This window comes from Phaseolus vulgaris, chromosome 6 (genome assembly GCF_051622355.1).
Source record: "Phaseolus vulgaris cultivar YP4 chromosome 6, ASM5162235v1, whole genome shotgun sequence".
NCBI classification, from domain to species: Eukaryota; Viridiplantae; Streptophyta; class Magnoliopsida; order Fabales; family Fabaceae; genus Phaseolus; species Phaseolus vulgaris.
In genome coordinates, this window is record NC_143503.1 from 29,938,981 (window position 1) to 29,958,211 (window position 19,231).

Below are 19,231 nucleotides of genomic sequence, written 5' to 3' on the forward strand. Positions count from 1 at the left end.
TTAACAAAGAGAACACAATCCCACACATTTTCACACAAAATCTCACATAAAATAAAATAACCCTCACTTTCAATCACTCTACTCCATTTTTTGTTTTTCAATTTGAACACATCTAAAATTATTTCTATATATAAATTACATTTCTATCTGTTATGAAAATTGAGAAAAAAAAGTGAATATAGACATTGTGTTCCCACTAATATAAATATATAAGCGAATTATGAGAATATGTAATTTAATATGAAAAAAAGTGAGTTCTTCTTACCTCATGCACCCAATTTAACTTAAACATATCATCATTCAACATTTGAAAATCATATATAAAAGGATTATCAACTAATTTCAAACATCAAACATGCATAAATATAACTATACTCATTCAGATTGATGTTCAACTAAATTCTTAAATTTATTTCATTTACAATAGTTTATCAAATGTACTTTCTTACTTAAAAATGACTTGCACTCCAAGCAAAAACTAGAGAAAATGCTAAAATTAAACTTAAAACAACATAATAAAATCAAGCCTAAATTAAACTAGAGAATTATGTTTTCACTTGATCAAACCAATATTAAACTCAATACTAATAAAAAAATGAATTGAAATATTTAGAGAAAAAACACTTATTCTTAATTGAAGTTTGTTTGAGTATATTTGATCTTCAATACGGTAGTTTTGGTAAGATGGAATTTGATTTTGAAAAAAAAATAAGAATTGAATTAAAAGAAAATTAGATCAGAGAGGAGTTGAAGAAAGGAAGAAAGGAAAGAAAAAAGAAGAACGGAAAAAGAAGAAAAGGCAATTTCTTTATCTACTTCCATATTTTTTTCCTGCACCTCCATAAATCCTTCAATTTCAAAATCACCCTTGAACAAAAGGTACAAAAATTCATTTCTAAATTGCATAATTCCTAGACTTTTGAACTCTAAAATTCGAAATATAATTTCAAATTTCAAATTTTAGAATTTGAAACATACAATTTTGTATTTTGAATTTTAGAATTCGAAATGATGTCAACAATACAGATGAAAAAAATGATAAAACTGTCATTTCACTTCTATGGAGATGCTGAAAGAAAACACGGAGGTGCAGGAAGATATTGCCAGAAGAAAATAGATAAAAGAAAGTTTATAAAGCTAGGCCCAATGGGTCTTAGAATGACAAAATACTATTTGAAGTCCACCTAGAATGACAAAATTTTATTCTGACAACTCAATTCTAACAAGCTTCGCCTCAATTAAATCCATTGCGGTTATCCATTATTTTTATTCTAAAATTCGACTATACCATGATCTTGTCATCTCCTCCCGACAATTCCCACCACATAGGTTTGATGCCAAGGATAATTATAAAGAAAATAATATCTTTATCTCGTAATCAAAATCATTTTATAGATACGTATAAAATAAAAATATATAAATAATTTAAAATTGAAGTATATGTAGGTAATTTTGTTGTCTTATATCATTATGCAAAATGGCACATAAACAAGATCCTACAACTCCCAACAAATAATGGAAGCAAAACTTCCATCGATATGATCTTTCATAAAAAGGAAAAAGAAAATATTAAAACTCTAAATTAGAACCATTTATCAAAGCATGGTTTATATTTTGTATTGTTGAGGTCATGAGAGAGTTAACAACCGTCTTTGATTCTGCTATCATAGTTGTTGGACCATTCATCATTATTTGGAAAGCCACAGTCAATAGAGTACTGTGTGTTCTTGTATCATCACTTCCACTGCTCCATGCAGAAGCATTTGTAATAGATTGCTCATCCTTTGAGATGACAATGCCTGATGGAAAAATTGCCAATGTTGTTGATTCTTCACCATTTATTGCCATCTTTATGTCAGATATATTGATGGGGGAATATACAACATATGATCCCAAAGGATCAATACAACTTTCTTGAATAATAGCCATGTTATTTGCATTTCGGTGGACGGGCTGTTTCATATCAATCATTAAAACAATTTTAATCAATAATACAATAAAGTAAAAGAAAACTAAATTACACACACACACACACACACATATATATATATATATATATATATATATATATATATATATATATATATATATCATTGAAACATTCATTTATCTTCGTTTTGTTCTTGATTGATTCATAAGTTTTGCTGATAAAAAAAAGTACCTGAATAATTGATATATAGTTGCTAGGTTGAGTTCCAATGGATATACGTGCAACTTCATGTACTGGACTCTCATAACACATAACATCCCACTATAAAAACAAAAAGGTAACAAATAAATGAGTCCATGATGCAAAATTATAAATTGCTAACAAGAAATTAATTATATATTGACAAAAAATAAAAGAGTGGGTTGCTAAGTGTATGAACCTTAGCACGTTTTATTGGATCTCTGAAGAAGTCAAAAACATTTTCTGAGGGGAGTGGAAGCCGAAAAGAAGTGGTAGCAATGAATATAATCATGCCATTTGATAGACTTGAGTTGGTGTATTTCCGAGTAGTGATCCTAATATTAATATTCTCCTCAGCTAAATGTTCTGGAAAGTCTCTCTTAGTTGACACCATGTTTAAAATTCCATAGAAGTTTTTCACCATTTGATCAGAAAACCTCATCATATTTTTCCTTCCTCCAAGAGTAGTGATCACTAAAAATTCATGACAGATATGGTCTTAATTAGGTATGTATATATGTATTAACAGGTTTGGAATAAAGATAGAAATAATTAAGAACCTCCATAGGAGTCGTAATTAGGTATGCATTCAACTCCAACACTTGAAAATCTTGCACACATTCTTTGAAGTTCCAAAAGCCATCTTTCTGCTCCATATGCAATATTGTTATTAACGATATCTTTGTATAGTTGATGCGTTTCAATCTTCTCATCCACTTCCACATGTTCAACCCAAGAAATCTAGGAGAAAGAATATAGTGTTATAGCACAAATTTGTTTAAGTTATAATATAGAAGCATAGTAGGTGATGACTTAGTTCACCGCAGCATACTCACCCAGCATAACTCATTTGAAATTTCATGAATCATGCATCCAGAGGGAAACCTCCAATACTTAGGATTGTTGTTCCCGTTGGTGCAGTCAACCGAAACATCTACTATCACCCATGAATGTGCTTCAATTTGTTCACAATAGCGAAGGAAGCACAATTCTCGAGATGGAACTAAAGGTGAAAGAACATGCATCTCTTCATTCATCTGCATAAACAACACAAAAAAGAGGTATTCACTCTTGCTTTGTAAAACTGAAATGTAATAGAGAAACTTATCACACAAGGTTTATGAGAATACCAACAACAAAACTCCACTTCGATTTGAACCATTTTCAAGTACTTCGATTGTGCGTGCTTTTGTAACAATTGTTGAGAAAAGATTTTCCCAATTTTCCTTGTAGGTAAAAAAATCATGGATATGATTATATAAATGGAGACAGACAAATAGAGATTCTAATAAAGCCATAAGTACTAACCGAGTTCAAAAACATGTCAACTAATTCAGTTGCCTTGATTCTCACAACTCGTGAATCTTTTGAGGATTCTACACGGGCTTGGGAATTCTTGAAGTGATTAATCCTTGGAAAGAATTGTTCATAGCTTTCAAGATGAAGAACAAATCTTTGATCATTTGAAGATTTGACCCATATGGGCTCATTGGTGCACAAAAGCTTAACTAATTCTTCCTTAGCAGCCACTGCAGTTTGTGACATCATTGTTTTTTCCACTTGTGTTATTTTTCTCCCAAGGTTGGACATGGTATCTTCGTCTTGAAACGAACCACTCATTGAGCCACCTTGTGATGAAGATCCCCTCATAAGAGTGTAGTCCATGTTTAGGTCTAACATTGGTTTATCCATGTACTTTTCTAGAGCACTAGACACCTTCTCATGCTGAAAAAAAAAACATCATAAATAAACATGAATCATATACTGTAGTAATAAAAAAAGTTATTGAAATAAACAATTCATGTAAAAATCAATGAAACTAGTCAACAAACCTCTTCTCTAAGACGAGCATTTTCAAGACGAAGTTGTTCCAGAGAACGTTGACGTTTTTCATCGACATTAGATGGACCTCCACAAGATGGACAAATTATATTTTTGAATGCCTCTCTTAATAAGAGGTTATCGTTACGTATCCTTTCATTCTCAATACGAAAGATACTGTTATTTGTTCTTTCAGTTTGAGTCTAGAATCAAACAGATGTAAAATGGTTATTATCACTTAAAAGAATTTTTTTAATAAATATGAAAAGAAAAATAAATAAATAAATAAATATATATAGATTACCTTTATTTGAGTTCTCTTATTCTGAAACCAAAACTTTACTTGTTTTGGATCAAGTCCAAGTTCTTCTGCTATTTGACATCTTGTGCTTTTAGTTGGATGTGGACACTTGCGAAACATTCTTTAATTCCAAAATAAATATCACAGTTAATAGATAGTATTGCAAGGTGATTTGAATCACGAATACCCCTAAAAAAATTACACAAGCTAGAGAGAGAGAATATACTATATATAGACATAAGACAAGACATCAACAACTATCTAAAATATAATTCATGTTCAAATTAACAAGAAAGTGAAGTGAAATTTAATAATACTTCTACAATTGAAAATGAGTGTTGAGATGTTTACAACCCAATAATAAATTGCTACAATTGTTAGAAGTAGAAGAATAAATAATCTTTTAGTAAATGTATGCGAGAAATGAAAAAATAAAATTTAAAAAAAAATTACAAACGATTATATTTATGTTGTTGTTAAAGTAATATTTTTATGAAAAATATAGAAAAGGTAGGAATTATAGATCGATAGTTGAAAAAAAAAATTATAACTAAATTATCAGTATTTAATTGGGGTATAAAATGAATTTATTAAAGGTAGGGAATATTTTGTTCACAATATTCATATTCAAAAAATGCATTTAAGTGGATACCTTTCAATGAAAGGCTTGTTTGGGACATCCAATTTTTTTACAATAAAAAAAAAATTATTTAAGGCTTGGAACATTTTAAGTGTTGATACCATAGCATATAAAAGGATATTTAATTCATATATAGATGGAAAAGATATGCAACATAGTGATGGTAATTAAATTTAAAGTTGTAAATATTCATTTATTATTGTAATTTAATTTTGATTAAGAAAACTCATTTTGACCAAATACTTTATAGTCATTAAGATTTTTCCCAACAACATTAATAACATTAGAATTAATTTTTATTTTTTTTTTAAAATAAGGTCCAATGAATCAATCAGTTTCGACTCAATTATAATCCGTTGAATTAAGTAAAATATGGTAAAGGGATTAACAACCTAATCCAACCCACATAAGTTAGACGTATAAATACAATGTATTCAACTATTTAATCCCTTTTTTTTCAAAATGTTTCTTAAACCTACTAAATAAAAAGGAAATGAATTATATTTCAATTTTTTAAACTCATGCCATGCCCACTCTCATCTTTTACGAGATCAAAAACAAAAAAAAAGTCAAAATGATATCAACTCACCTCGTTGTGTTGTGTACCTACTACACAACAAAAAATCTGGAGACAATTACTCCCAAATTAAAATTAACAAAAATATGAAAAAGAAACAAAAAAAAAATCATGATCTTAATTAAACCCAAATGTCTCCTGAAAAAAGTTGATCCACAAAGCTTTTTCCTTTAAAACTACTAAACAAAGCAAAAGCAAGACCAAGCCGGCCACAAAAATTATTGATTTTCATCATGAACATAAACAATTGAAATAGATCAAAACTGCACAAATTTTAGGTAGATCTTGTGGTGTAGGCTGTAGAATGAGACAAGGTTAACCCTTTTTACATATCTTTCTTAATTCAAAACTTAAAAACAAATAAAATAAAGAAGTTGTTCATAAGTAAAACTCATCTTACTCTTCAAGCTTAGATGTTCTATCAGCGTTGTGACCATGGTAGGCCTTTTTCCCTTTGTTTGAGATCTTATTGTGGCTGTAATTGTGATTGTGATTATGGTGATCATCCCCAGATCCACCTGCACCTCCCATGGCAAAATCCATTTGTTTCAATTCACCTGCAAAAGAGACTAAACTTCTGAGTTTGGTTCTTCCTAAGCCTTACCCTTTTTTGTGGTGATTCTGTGAATTCTGAAGAAGGGACTTTATAGATGCCAATTTGCATGACCTCACACACTTTGCATTTCAATAACACAGAAGCAGTAAAATCCGCTGAAGAAAATAATGATGAGATTTTTACCACCTTTTTCCTTAGATTAATGGTGAACGTAAATTAAAGGCTTAACCCCACATAACATATCATCATACAACCTAGTAACAGCTATATGGTGTAGAAAAAAACAAATCAGTACAGAATGATAAAAATTAAAAATGTATTATTGAATGAAAAACTCAAAACTGAGAATGTAACGCATGGTGCATTTGTGGCAAGCACATGACAACTCATCTGCATGCAAAAGGGGAGAGAACTGGGAAAATGTGAAACTAAAAAACAAACTCACTGAAACTGAATTTTGGACGTGGTGAATTGAAACGCTGGTTTGGTTTTGTGGTTTTAGAGAAAAATGGAGGTGGTGGGGTTGAGTTTGTGCTTGCACTTGTAATGAATAGAATCTTTTAATTTAATGTTATTGGCTTGACGGGAGTTATTGCTCAGAGCCAGTCAAATTGAAAGTTGTAAGCAATCAATATGTATTGCTTTTGAGGATTTCTTTTATTCATGTATTGCAAAAACTCATTAAATGAACCCTTTATTTATATTGGTTTTATTATATGATATTATCTACTCCGAGTAATTGTCTTCACAAACATTAATTGAATTAAATTTATGTTATTTTTATTAAAATAATAAAAAATTGAACTGGAAAGAAAGTAATCAATGTGGCTGATAAAATCATTTAATAAGTACTAACAGTTATGTGTATTACAAAGAAATTAAAGGTTATAAGAGTGTGAAACAGTTTTACATTTATTTAATGATTGCTAGTATGACTTTCAATATATTTATTATATGTTAAATGCTCATTAATGTTTTTAAAGGTGTGTTTGTTGTAGAAAAAAATAATATTGAGAGTAAATAAAACAAGAAAAATAAAAGAAGAGAAATAAAATTAAAATGGAGATTTTTATAATTAAAAAAAATAGAATAGTGTGAAAGTTAAAGTTTTAAAATTATTTCATTTAAAATGACTATTATATCTTTTTTTTGTTAGGTATATTTATTAAAAAAAGTTTGAAAAATGACAAAAACTCAAGCCTGTACTAACCAATCATAGGAATCATATCATCCATTAATAGTGTTAACTTAGCTTGCTTTAAAATTGAACTTTAAGTTTAACTACATCTCATAAACTAATTTATAAGATAAGGTTTGCACTAACTTACATACTATGAAATGTTCTTATATTTAGTTGATGTGGAATCTCCAACACATCCTTTCCACTGAGAGTGACAACTCGTGCGTAAGACTATATATTTATGGGTGATCCAACAACAAATGGTTTGATAAGTGCAACAAATTATCGTTAGGATAGGCATAAAATGACTCTAATACCATTGAAGATCCTATATCGACTATAGAGATGACTACATTTAATATATAAGTGAGTGCAAACTTTACCTTATAAACTGATTTATAAGGTTAAATTAAGTTTAAAGTTCACTTCTTAATATGGTATCAAAACCATTTAGAAAATCTACTGAGAGTTTGTTGGACTTATCATATCATATGCTATTGAATCTCTATCGGACCACCCATAAATATTTAGTTACAAATGATTTTAATAAAGTAATTTAGAAATAAGGTAGATTGTATAATTACAATGTATTTTTAAATTATATAATTTATAAAAATATTTTAAATTATATAATTTAAAATATATTTTTTAATCTAAAATCTATTTCAGATCTGAAAATGTAATATGTATTGTATATTTTAAATTATGTTTTTTATTGTGAAATTCAAAATGTATTTTTTAGTTTCAAATTATATAATTCATGATAGATTTTTAGAGGATTTTTCTTTCCATATTCTAATAATTTCTAACTGCACCACTATAGTTTTTTAAAATAACCATTTTATCCTTAAAAAGGTGTCTTTCTCATTTTCTATCATGTAAATCTTTTGGAGAACCAGTTTTCCAGAATTTATGACACATGAATTTTATAATATAATTTCCTGAAGAAAATTCTTAAGATTTTCGTGATAAAATTTCAATAATATAGAAAATGCATTATGAAAAAAGTTTTCCTAAACCAACTTTCCAAAACTCATAACATGCTTTTTGGAATGAATTTTCCAAAACAAAGCTTTTGGGAAAAAGTTCTATGATATATGAGATGTATTTTGAAACAAAATTTCTCAAACAAAATTTTCAGAATATATATAATAATTTTTGAAACGAGTTTTTTTGGAACATCTCTCTGTTCTTTTTTCCTCTCAAAGAAGAGAGTGTTAGGCTCTATTTGCTTCCATAGATGTACTGTTTACAAGGAAAGAAATGAGAGGATATTATTGGTTTGGATCCAAGGTTTTGCAAGGAATAGAAGGAGAGGATATACCTGTGAATAGTAAATATCCTCTCCCCTCAAAATGAAGAGATGTAGAGGAAAAACCACATCAACATGTGCTATTTACAAATTTACCCTCATTCATTTACAAGAGTTTTTAATATTAAAAAACAGTATTTTATTTATTTATATAAGATGTGATTTTTTTTCTAATTTTATAGTATATATTTAATATTTAAATAAATTATTTGAAGTTCTCTTTTTATTTAATTTGTTGTTGCATTTATATTAATATATTTTTTATAATTATTATATTTATGAGTTTGTAATTTATTTGATAATAGTTTTTTATGAAATTATTTTCTATTGTTAATTACGTTATATATTTTTAGTATTTTTTTATTTTTTATTATTATATGGTTTTTAATAAAAAAAAATTATCTTTTATTTATATAAGATCTAATTTATTTTTTTATTTATTTTCTAATTTTATAATGCATGTTTAATATTTTAAGAAATTATTTGAAGTTTTATTTATTTTTTGAATAATTTTTTTTATTATAAATTTTAAATTATATATATTTATATTTAATATTTATTTATTTTCTAATTTTAATTTTTAAATCTACGAAATATGTGAAAGTTGTTTATTTCTAAACAAAAATAACTCATTTCATTATTAAAAAAATTTAATACGCATGGATAAATTTGTAAAGTAACATTTAACAATTTAAAAAAATAAAATAAAACTCCCTCACAACCATCATATCACTCACAAACCCCCATAAATTTGTCTCACACATCCACTCTAACATACCTCAATCTAAACAACCTCATTTTCTTTCCACTTTCTTCTCACATCCTCATATATCCACTCCCTCAAATTCTCACACATCCACTCTTCAATCCAAACACACACTTTAGGGAAGAAGGAAGGCATAGTCCGAGACACAGTGATAACGATTGTGTGGTACAGTAAAGATGAGTATTTTAGTCTTTTTCTCTCGGTATAAGGGTGCAGTTAGTAATTTTGGGATGTATGAAATACAAATCATTTTAAATTATACAGTTCAAAATGTTTCTATCTAGAAACAATTGGGACTTCAAGAAAAAAGCAAGGGTGCAAAAAGAAATTTGAACCCAACCCAAGAGATGTAAGAAAGCCCAAACTAGCCTCTGTCTTCTGAGTGCAATTGTCGTTTCATTATTGCAAGAAACAAAGAAGCACGTTGCTGAAGTAGAACCTCTGGATCTCTCTATCTTTCTCTCTGCGATGGAGTTTCGCGTTTCCGTTATTTGGAGCGTCTGCCTCATTGTCTCCTTCTTCTCTCCTCAAATCAGGGTTAGTTTCTCTTTCTCTGTAATCTCTTCAATCTGGCGAGATCGTACGCACTCGATGGTGGTTTCGATCTAACGATTTTCTCTGTTTTTTATTCGGTTGTTTGTGTTATCGCAGGGCGAGGCTTCTGGTTCACTCATCTTCGTTGATAGTTCCAGTCATCAATTCCTTCGCGGCAGATCATCAAACCACGAGGTTCAGATTCCTCCTTTGTCTCGTTTATGCATTTGATGTTACCTTCCAATTCAACTCGCTGATCGATGCGAACATAAGTCGTTTATTTGAATTCGGTTCTATTGAACTTCGATTTTCAGTTGATTTCGAAAATTTAGGTGCGAACAATTTAAAAAAAAAATTAAAATCCATTTTGGAATCTTATGAATAAATCATGTAATACGAGCCTTCGACCTTGTCGTTAGTGTTGGAAATGTCGGGGTAAGTGACACTTGACGAATGAATACGAACTCTCGTTATATGTGATAACTGAATTGCAACATCTTCTCTTGTTTATATTGTATGAATGAGTTCAATCTAAATTTTCCCAAATGATATTTATAAGAACACAATTTTAATTGTATTTCTATAACTTATAACTTATATTATAATTTTATCTTCTCATTTGTTAATTTTTGTGGAGATTGATTTTTGTTGAATTTAAAGTTGAATTCTCTTCATTTTCATCTTTTCCATATTCCCCTTAGTTTCACGATTGATGTTACTGCATTCTGTTCAATGCTTAAATCAATAATGATGATCTCACTGGGTGGTACAAATTCCACTTTTGCAGCAGCCTTCATTGTTTCTTCAGGATGTCAGCGCTGCTGTGCCAGTTTTGCTTGGTTTTGCTCCTCCTTCCACCCTTTCAGCTGCCAGCTCATCCAAGGTCCTTTGAAATCATCAGTGGTGTTCTGTTTTCACCACATTAGTCATGTTACATCATACTTATATTATAGGTTTGATTGATGTTAATATTATGTCTTTCTGCAGTTGAATGAGGTTCTGAGTCCTAACCCATTCAAGAGGCCTCGTGCTGTATTTTTGCTGGAAGTGAATGGAATCAATGGTCTCTGGCCTTGGATTAACTATAATAATCAATTTCTATATTATGTTCTCTTTTTCATAGAAAGATAACTTTAATGAATTATGCGTGCATACAGGTTTTGGGACAATTGCCCACGATAGTCCAACGTTCAGCAATTCATTTTGGGGTAAAAATTCAGATAAAGTTGACATTCAACTGTCAGGTGAGGCTTTTAAATGTACATTTTGAAAAAGAAAGAGAATATAATGAAATTGGTGGTAGGCATTTAATAATTTTTTGGAAGAAGCATTTCATTTTCATTTTGTTTTTAATTTATGCAGATGAAAGTGATGTTTTTGTGGTTTCTTTGGACAATCAACTTGAAGACTGGACTGACAAAGAAATCAGTGATTTTGTTAGTTTTGATTTATATTATACATGTCTATGAGCTATTTCCATATTATCATGTTATATGTGAAAATGACTTTGTCTTGTTTTCTTAGTCATCTTTGATAGGTGGATCGTATGCTCCTGATGCCCTTGTGCCATTAAATGGAGTGCTTTCCGTTCCATTGGCAAAGGGTGCAACAGTGAATTTCCATATGTCAGAGGTATGATGAAGATTTTAAGGTATATTTTTCTGCTTACATGTGAAGTTGTTAAGACTGACTGGAAGGTTTCCACATATGTGTGTTTGCAGAAGGCCGTAAGGATGTTTGTTTTAGATCTTATGTCTCTTATGCGTAATGTCCGAAGAGCAATTCAATTGCATGATGATTTATCGCAGAGTACAAAGAGTCCTGCCGAGCTGTTAACGGGATGCTTCAATGGCCTTAAGGTATGCCATGTTCTTCTTCACTCATTTTCTTGCTCTTTACCTTTTTTCCTTTAAATTTCTGGAATAACGGACATGCAATTTGCACTATCCTCACAGAAACTGAGTTAGGGGAACTTATGACAGTTGTGTAGAAATTAACTATATAAAACAGATCTGTATTAGAAACTCTAGGATTATGTGTAGAAGATAACTGGCAGCAATTAGTTCTGTATTACAAATTATAGGATGGCAGTTATGCGTAACCAATAACTGCTGGCAATTATGTATTAGGAGTAAAGTTACATTACTGTCATAAATTCATAGTTTACATAATTTTTTATGTGCAACATTATCTGCTATATAGTTGTCTATCGGCTTTCCATCATTTTCCGCAATATAACATTAACAATAGAACAATCAGCAAGAGTGTTTACATGGCTGCTTTCTTGGCCAGAGGGGGTATTAAAAAAAATTAAACTGCATTGAATTGTGTGATAGTTGAATTAAACTGAAAAAATAGTTTTAAGGAACTAAACTGAATTGAAAAAAAAAATTGAGTAAATTGATCTGAACTGTTTCTAAACTGTGAACTTTATTTGAAATGTTTCAACTAAAACCCAACTGAACTTGTTTTTTGCTCTAAACTGAAGTGCATTCTAAAATGCTTTTTTTTCAGTTTCAAATCAACACTTTTCTTATTCTTAAACTTCATAACTAAATGAATTGATTTGAATTATGCCCAAACCAGTTCATTACACCTAATAACATGTTTTAGATAAAATACAAAAGACATTGCAAAGCTACTACTAAATACAAATACTGCAGGCTTTTAAGGTTTCCAAATCTGACTTTTTTTTCTCTAAAACTCTTCATGTTGTCACTGCACTTCGGTATATAGCAACAGGTTTAAAAAAGAAGTAATAGCTAAGATAATTCTTCACGAAGTTGAATTGCATTTCTAATATACATAGTCAGTGACTTGAACTTTTCAAAATAAAAATATTTTGTTTATCTTGTTTCATGTTTTGATGCTGTTTATTTTGTTTTGTTATTTGATATTGTACAACTAAAACACAACAACACTTTCATGTTTGTTTGTTCTTTCATTTTTTATCTGCCATAAAACAATTCAGTTCAGCAGTGCATTAAACTCCTATTTAAATGCTATTTTAGTAGTTCATTATTTAAAACTAAACTAACAAAGTGGTTTAGTTCAGTTTTTATTAAAAACAGCTTAGATTTTTCAAGCTTAATTTACAACAGATCTTAAAAGTTCAATTCAATCCAATTATTTTTGCCCACTCCTACTTCACCACATCCTATCAACTAGTGTTATTGATATCAAATAACGGAAAATATCGAGGACCCCAAAAATCTTTTATGAAATTATAATAGAAACCATAACGGGTTATGGTGGAAGCATTGCGGTAAAAAAATTACAATATATACATATAGATAATTTAAAAAAATATAGAAATATAATTGTAAAGCAAAAAATAATAAGAGAGACTACCATAACTAATAATAATATTATGTCTAGAAATTCAAATAAGAATAACATCGTATAAAACATCACAAATTTCAAGTTCAAAACTTAAAATAAATAAAAAAACATAAATTAAATGTCTTAAATTTCTAATTATATATGACTCTTTCTTTGATTCCAACATAATTGTCTTCAATATTATCCAATGGGGCATATCCCTCCTCCACTTCCCCTTCAGAGAAACTCTTTTCAATGTTAAGTAATTTTTCAAACTCATAATCAAAGCTATCATGCAATTCATTTTCAACCCCAATTTGGATCTTCTTTTTGCCCCTTCTTGTTGGGGTTGAAGTTTTACGTGGACCTTTTTTAGAAGCATGGGAAGATCCAATAACATTACCACCACTTGATGGTTGCTTTCTTTTATTGGTTGCTTGTCTCCTTGTATAAATTATTGAAGCTTCATAAGAAGTTGCCCAATTGAAAGTGGGATCGTTGTCAAAAACCAACTCATTTCCCCCCTCTTCATTATCATTATCGTCATCATCATCCACTTGTCCCACTAACCACTCATTACACTCATCAATGTCATTTAGTACAACATGGTCTATTTCATCGCTAATATTGTATCTTTGAGCTAGTTGTTGGTTTTACTTTATGTAAAACCAAATCATGCAACCTTTTGTTGTCTATCCTATTCTTTTTTTAATGGATCTACTTTACTATTAAGTAAAATGTGAATTAATTTCTTTCTACATTCTACAAAAGAGATAATAATGTAATGAGTCATGTCATGAACAATAATCATTACTTGCTCAAACACACTCCAATTGTGCACACATCTCAATGAACCATGTCAATCTTAAAATATTGATTGCTAGCTTTTGTGAGTTGGGAGTTACGTGCCCATAATTCTTCCACCATTAAGCTATAAAAGTAGAGAAAGTAACATACAATGTAACCGTTATATTTGAATGCAATTTAGAAAGTGTTCAAGTGTCTCTCACCTGGGGTTATGGTCTTCCTTGATTCTTTGTCAAAGTCGTCACTCGACTTGTAGACTCGTAAGAGTTTACTTTATATAAAAAAAATATTTTAATAATATAATTATTCAAAGTAATTAATTGTACAACACTAAAGTAACTACATTTAGTAGTAAATTCCACAAAGTATCCCAAATATTATTGCAGATATGCACTCCAACTATAATAGAACTGTAGCCCAACTAAAAAAAAGTCCATATGCACCCCCAACATAAAAAAAGAATTGCAGTGTCTACCCTAATTTTCTAACCCAATGACCACCGAAACACAATCGAAAGACAACACTGAGATGATGCAATTGTCGCACGACACGAACGCGACCATCACAAGTCCGAACTAAGACGATGCGACCACCGCAGGATATGAATAGGACCACCACACGAGACAAACATGACCACGAAAAGGCTACCACGAACAAAAGAGATGAGTTTATTTGATTTTTGGTTTACAAACAACATAGTTATGGGTTTAAAGAAAAAACCCTTTGGACTCGTCAACACTGCGACAGACTCACGAGTTCAATTGAGTTCATCGAGTTTACAGTGAGTCCACCGAGTTTGCTAACGAGTTAACTCCCCTAGGGTGAGTAGGAACGTAAACTCGAACAAGTTAACGAGTCAACTCACGAGTTTGATAACCATGGTTGCAAAATGCTGACTCGGATTTTTGAATTATAATAATTATTTTTAAGTTGGGTTGGGCTTCATTTTTTTTTAGATTGGGGCTGAAATAAGATTGGTTATTTTGGAATTAAATTATTTTCTTTATTGATTTGATTTTTTTTTTCAACACAGTAAAATTTTAAGATGTCTGGAAGTGGTTCAAATTTTTGTAATGGTGGTACATTTTCAGTATTTCCACTACTCCCTAGAAGTAAAAATTCTGCGGAAGATAGATATTGGATGAAAGCATGAAACTAATATTTTGTTGTTGCATGAATTTGTTTATTTCAATATTATGGAATTGGTATCATGAATATTTTTTTTATTATTTTTTTATATGAAGTAGACTCTTACTAATTTACTTCCCACGAGTCTAAGTAGACTCTTCAGTCTGATAACCTTGATTGGAAATGAAGCTTTTTCTCTCCCAATAGTTTACTAGCCAACACATAATTGCTTCCGTTATCTGTGATAACTTGATCAACATTTTCTTCTCCAATCTTCTCCACTCTCAAATAGCTTTTTCCCTGTCTTTTTACAACTCTAGAACCATCAATGGACTTGACAAACATTGTTCCTGCAAGGGAGCTCACCAAAAAGTTAATCAAACATAGTTGTTTTCACTCAGTCCATGCATTTGACATAATAGAATAACCATGTTTGCTCCATTTTAATTTATGATTTTCAACAACTTTTCAATGTATTCAACCTCCTTGTCGAGAAGTGAAACTCTAATTTCATGATTAGGAGCTGACAAATTAGGTCCATCAGCACTTGTAACATCAATCATATCTTGAAAACTCTTCAAGCTCACAAGGTTGAATGACAAGTCTGCTTGGTATCCGAATTGTGCAATATATTGATGAACTGATGCCTTTAAATTTTTGTCACATGCTTCTTCGATATTAGCTTGCCTTAGTTTTTCTTTTTTACTCTTCTCTATTGCAGTAGCTGGATTTCTATAAAACATATCCATTGGTCCTTTTTTCCACCGCTATTTCTCCCCTTACCATTAGTTGATGTGCAAACCCATTACCCAATACACTAAAAAGCATCGGATTAGGTGGGTTTATGCATTTTTTATGTTAAACCCACTTCAACCCAACTCACTCTTGAGCTGGTTGGTGGGTTGGTTTAATTTTTAAAAACTTTCTTTTTTTTGTTTGAAGTTGTAATTTTCAAGTATCAACCTAATTGAGAAATAACAGTCTTTACAAAAATTAATTCAAGGCTTTAAGTAATAAGTCAAGTTATAACAAGTTTCTCTAAACTGATTCAAGACATGAAAAGAATAATATAACGCAATTTGTCCATACCACAAGTATAAAAGTGGGTCTCGGGTCACCTATACTAAACCCATCACCCAACCTATATAAGAGTGGGTTACTTTGGGTTGGGTTGGGTTGGGTTTGACCCACTCATAAATGAAATCCAATCCAATCTAATTGGGTTGGATTGTGTCAAGTTGGGTCATCGGTTAATTCAACCAATGAACACCCCTAGTGATGTACTTTGGAGTACAAAGACAGTGGTGACATTCCCTTCATGCTTTCAATGCAATCATGATGAAATTCTTCATGAATGTGCACAATGTCAATATTGCAATTCCAATCTACGTTTTCCTATTAGATCTTAGGTATCTTTTTTGTTTGATCTGAGGTTGCCAGGCTGGTGATTGTGGTTAGGGAGAAAATATGTGTCAAGTCCGGATCTGAAAAGAAAGGGAGGCTATGGCTGACAAAGTGCATGTTGAGAATCAGTGGGGTGGTACACAACAGTCATTGTGGTGCTAATGGAGAAAAACCTTTTGTTATCAAGGCTTGTGGGCTTTGGTGCCATTGCTGCTGTTGTTGGTTGCCACTTTGGTGTTGATATCACCATCAGGACAGAAGTTGGATGATTGATGAGAGAATGACTGATGAGAGAGAAGCGGATGCTCAAGGAAAAATTGATGAAAAAAGAAGAAGAAAAAGTACAGCCCTTCATTAAAAAGTAATAAATCTAATGGTGTTTAAAACGGTTTCCCATGGCGGGAGACATCTCCAAGGCTCCCACCCTAGCATTCACCCCCGAACTAGTCATTATCCAATGCACTTGTTTTTAACATAAACTATGCTACCTGGGAAATTTGTATCCTGCCAAGCTACACATTTTTCCCAATACTTAGTTAACACTTGGTTTCTATTTGGTTGATAACATAGCGACATGATAAGTTATGTGCATATGGATGCAAGTTTGAAAGAAAAACAGTTCTTTCAATACACAGTATTAGAGTCAATTTTCTTCCTAATGCTTTTTCTCAATTTACACGTATCACTGATGTCTTTGAGACATTATATTTCTCCAATGCTTAGGGTCTCCCCGCACAGTAAATTTTGAATTCCTAATTTCAGTACCATGACAAAAGGAGCGTTGATTATATTACTACTTTTATTTCTTTAGCTATGTATATATGTAAAAAGAAAACAAAAGTAATATTGCATACTTGAGACAATGAGCATTCCTTTGCTATTAAGTCTGTGAACATAACGGATAATCAGCAAAGTATACACTGACTTTCCACTTTATTCTTCAGTCTATGGCATAATTTGATACATGCTTTGTTCATATCTTTCTGCAATATGTGTTGGTTGTTGTTGCTATTGAGATGAAATTTAATTTTTTTGTTGACTAACATGGGCCAGGTTTTGAAAGAGCAATATGAAACTGAAAATATTGCTGAGCATGGTGTTGAATTGCTATATACAACTTTGTCAAAGATAGTTAGTTCATTGCAGGAAGCATATGAAGGTGACTTTTGCCGTGTTTAAATAATTGCTGTATGCTTTTTTATTTTAAATTAAAGCCTTGCAATATTGGCAATGATTTGCTTTTAATATAGAAAGCCTAGTCAAATAACTGGCAATCTCAGCTAATCATTCATTCTTCTGATCATCAGATGTCAATAATATTGATATAAAAAGTTCATTGGCTTTATTTTAACCTCTTAATGATCAATTACTGAGCAGGTCAAATTGTTGGAATAATCTATTGTCATGTGGCTACTACACAAGAGTTGGAAAAGAAATTTGATGTGATCTTTACTCCTCGCCATACTGCTCGATGGTTGGCCGAAACAAGTGCACTGAATGCAACATTGCCAGAAGTGGTGCTGGTTAGGAGAACCCTTGCTTGGGTAACTGGAATTATATTGCTCGTTTCAACCCTTATGGGGGTAAGTATTAGATAAAATAAATAGTAATATTATAATAATATAATTAGATAAAAGCATGAAAATTGAAAGAAACACCTTTTGTGGATGGTTTAAAATATCATTAAGGCCTAGCTGAATATTGGAAGAATTTTTATTTTGATTACAGCTGGGACAGGGTAAATTATTCAGGGTAACGATACAATGGTGGATAAGTAATGTTGAGATTGTTGTATAATATTTTACTAATTTATTTGTTTGCTGGCAGATATGCTACCTCCTGAATATGCCGCTCACAAGGGACACGCTTCTTTATTCTAATGTCAAGCTTGATTAGGCATGGGTGCGAATCAAGACCAATCTTTTAAACCAACGAAGGAGAACCCGGGTGCCGTTGAACCTTGTAATTGGGGGTCTTTTTCTTGATGCCTCTAATCTGTGTGCATGATTATATTAATGTTAAACCATCAGTTACTTGTGTTTAATGGACCACCGGTGTAGCAAATTATACTCATCAGTCGTTGGAAACTAGTCCAATCAGTGAGGATTTGGGTCTAGAGGATAGGGGATTATTGTATTAATGTTTAAATGTGAAGCACTGTCCCCCGTGTTTAATCAGGGTGGGCGTAGATAGTCATAGATGTGTGATTATTCCAGCCATTTACAATAATGGGTGTAACTTGTGATTCACATTTCGTCCAAATAATTTCAATTTTATTGTAGAATAATGAATTTTCACAGAGACATTCTTTATCTTCTCGTTTCTAAATAACAACCACACCTTTATTTTCATATAACACCACCCCACCACTTCTATACGGTTGGCAATCGATTGTATGGATCGTAAAATTGATTCATTATTTCATATAACACATTAATTCATTTTAATCTGGTAAATTTTATTTTAAATTATTTTATTCATTATTATAAGAATTCATTCAGTTAATAAATATATTATGGATTAATATCCAATTTATCTAAATATAAGAATTCATTCAGTTAATAAGTGTTTTATAAATAATCAACATTTAATTATGACCAATAAAATTAGTTAATTTACTTTTTATTAATAATATTATAAATTTACAATTTATTTCGAAGATATCCATAAAATTAAATAATTTAAATTGTGCTTATCCTTTTAAATAATCCACA

General features: G+C 30.8%; 2 protein-coding genes across 3 annotated transcripts; one reads left to right on the forward strand and one right to left on the reverse strand.

Annotated features, from left to right (window-relative positions):
- Window positions 1–1,442: 1,442 nt before the first annotated feature.
- LOC137833134 (homeobox-leucine zipper protein HDG11) lies at window positions 1,443–6,126 on the reverse strand. The gene is made up of 10 exons (XM_068641505.2): window positions 5,910–6,126; window positions 4,296–4,413; window positions 4,003–4,194; window positions 3,479–3,895; window positions 3,301–3,396; window positions 3,007–3,207; window positions 2,731–2,911; window positions 2,370–2,644; window positions 2,162–2,251; window positions 1,443–1,953 (listed from the first exon to the last, which is right to left on the reverse strand). The coding sequence occupies exons 1-10, from the start codon at window positions 6,050–6,052 to the stop codon at window positions 1,570–1,572; spliced, it is 2,097 nt and encodes a 698-aa protein (XP_068497606.1). The 5' UTR covers window positions 6,053–6,126; the 3' UTR covers window positions 1,443–1,569.
- Window positions 6,127–9,605: 3,479 nt separating this feature from the next.
- On the forward strand, window positions 9,606–18,822 carry PMP (putative type 1 membrane protein). Of its 2 annotated transcripts, none has more exons than XM_068639960.2 (11): window positions 9,606–9,860; window positions 9,975–10,052; window positions 10,645–10,740; window positions 10,845–10,920; window positions 11,015–11,101; window positions 11,220–11,293; window positions 11,382–11,489; window positions 11,579–11,716; window positions 17,571–17,676; window positions 17,895–18,100; window positions 18,345–18,822. In XM_068639960.2, the coding sequence occupies exons 1-11, from the start codon at window positions 9,792–9,794 to the stop codon at window positions 18,411–18,413; spliced, it is 1,107 nt and encodes a 368-aa protein (XP_068496061.1). In that variant the 5' UTR covers window positions 9,606–9,791; the 3' UTR covers window positions 18,414–18,822. The 2 variants fall into 2 exon arrangements, with proteins under 2 accessions (XP_068496061.1, XP_068496062.1); XM_068639961.2 differs by having other exon boundaries at window positions 9,703–9,860; window positions 10,648–10,740.
- The last annotated feature ends 409 nt before the right edge of the window (window positions 18,823–19,231 follow it).

Bases quoted from the DNA above. Each gene is read 5' to 3' on its own strand.
- LOC137833134 (XM_068641505.2), bottom strand. From the start codon at position 6,052: ATGGATTTTGCCATGGGAGGTGCAGGTGGATCTGGGGATGATCACCAT. The intron at 4,195-4,295 runs GTAATCTATATA...GTTTGATTCTAG, and splicing joins ATAAGAGAACTCAAATAAAG to ACTCAAACTGAAAGAACAAA. The intron at 3,397-3,478 runs GTTAGTACTTAT...TTTACCTACAAG, and splicing joins TTGACATGTTTTTGAACTCG to GAAAATTGGGAAAATCTTTT.
- PMP (XM_068639960.2), top strand. From the start codon at position 9,792: ATGGAGTTTCGCGTTTCCGTTATTTGGAGCGTCTGCCTCATTGTCTCC. The intron at 10,053-10,644 runs GTTCAGATTCCT...CCACTTTTGCAG, and splicing joins GCAGATCATCAAACCACGAG to CAGCCTTCATTGTTTCTTCA. The intron at 10,741-10,844 runs GTCCTTTGAAAT...GTCTTTCTGCAG, and splicing joins CAGCTGCCAGCTCATCCAAG to TTGAATGAGGTTCTGAGTCC.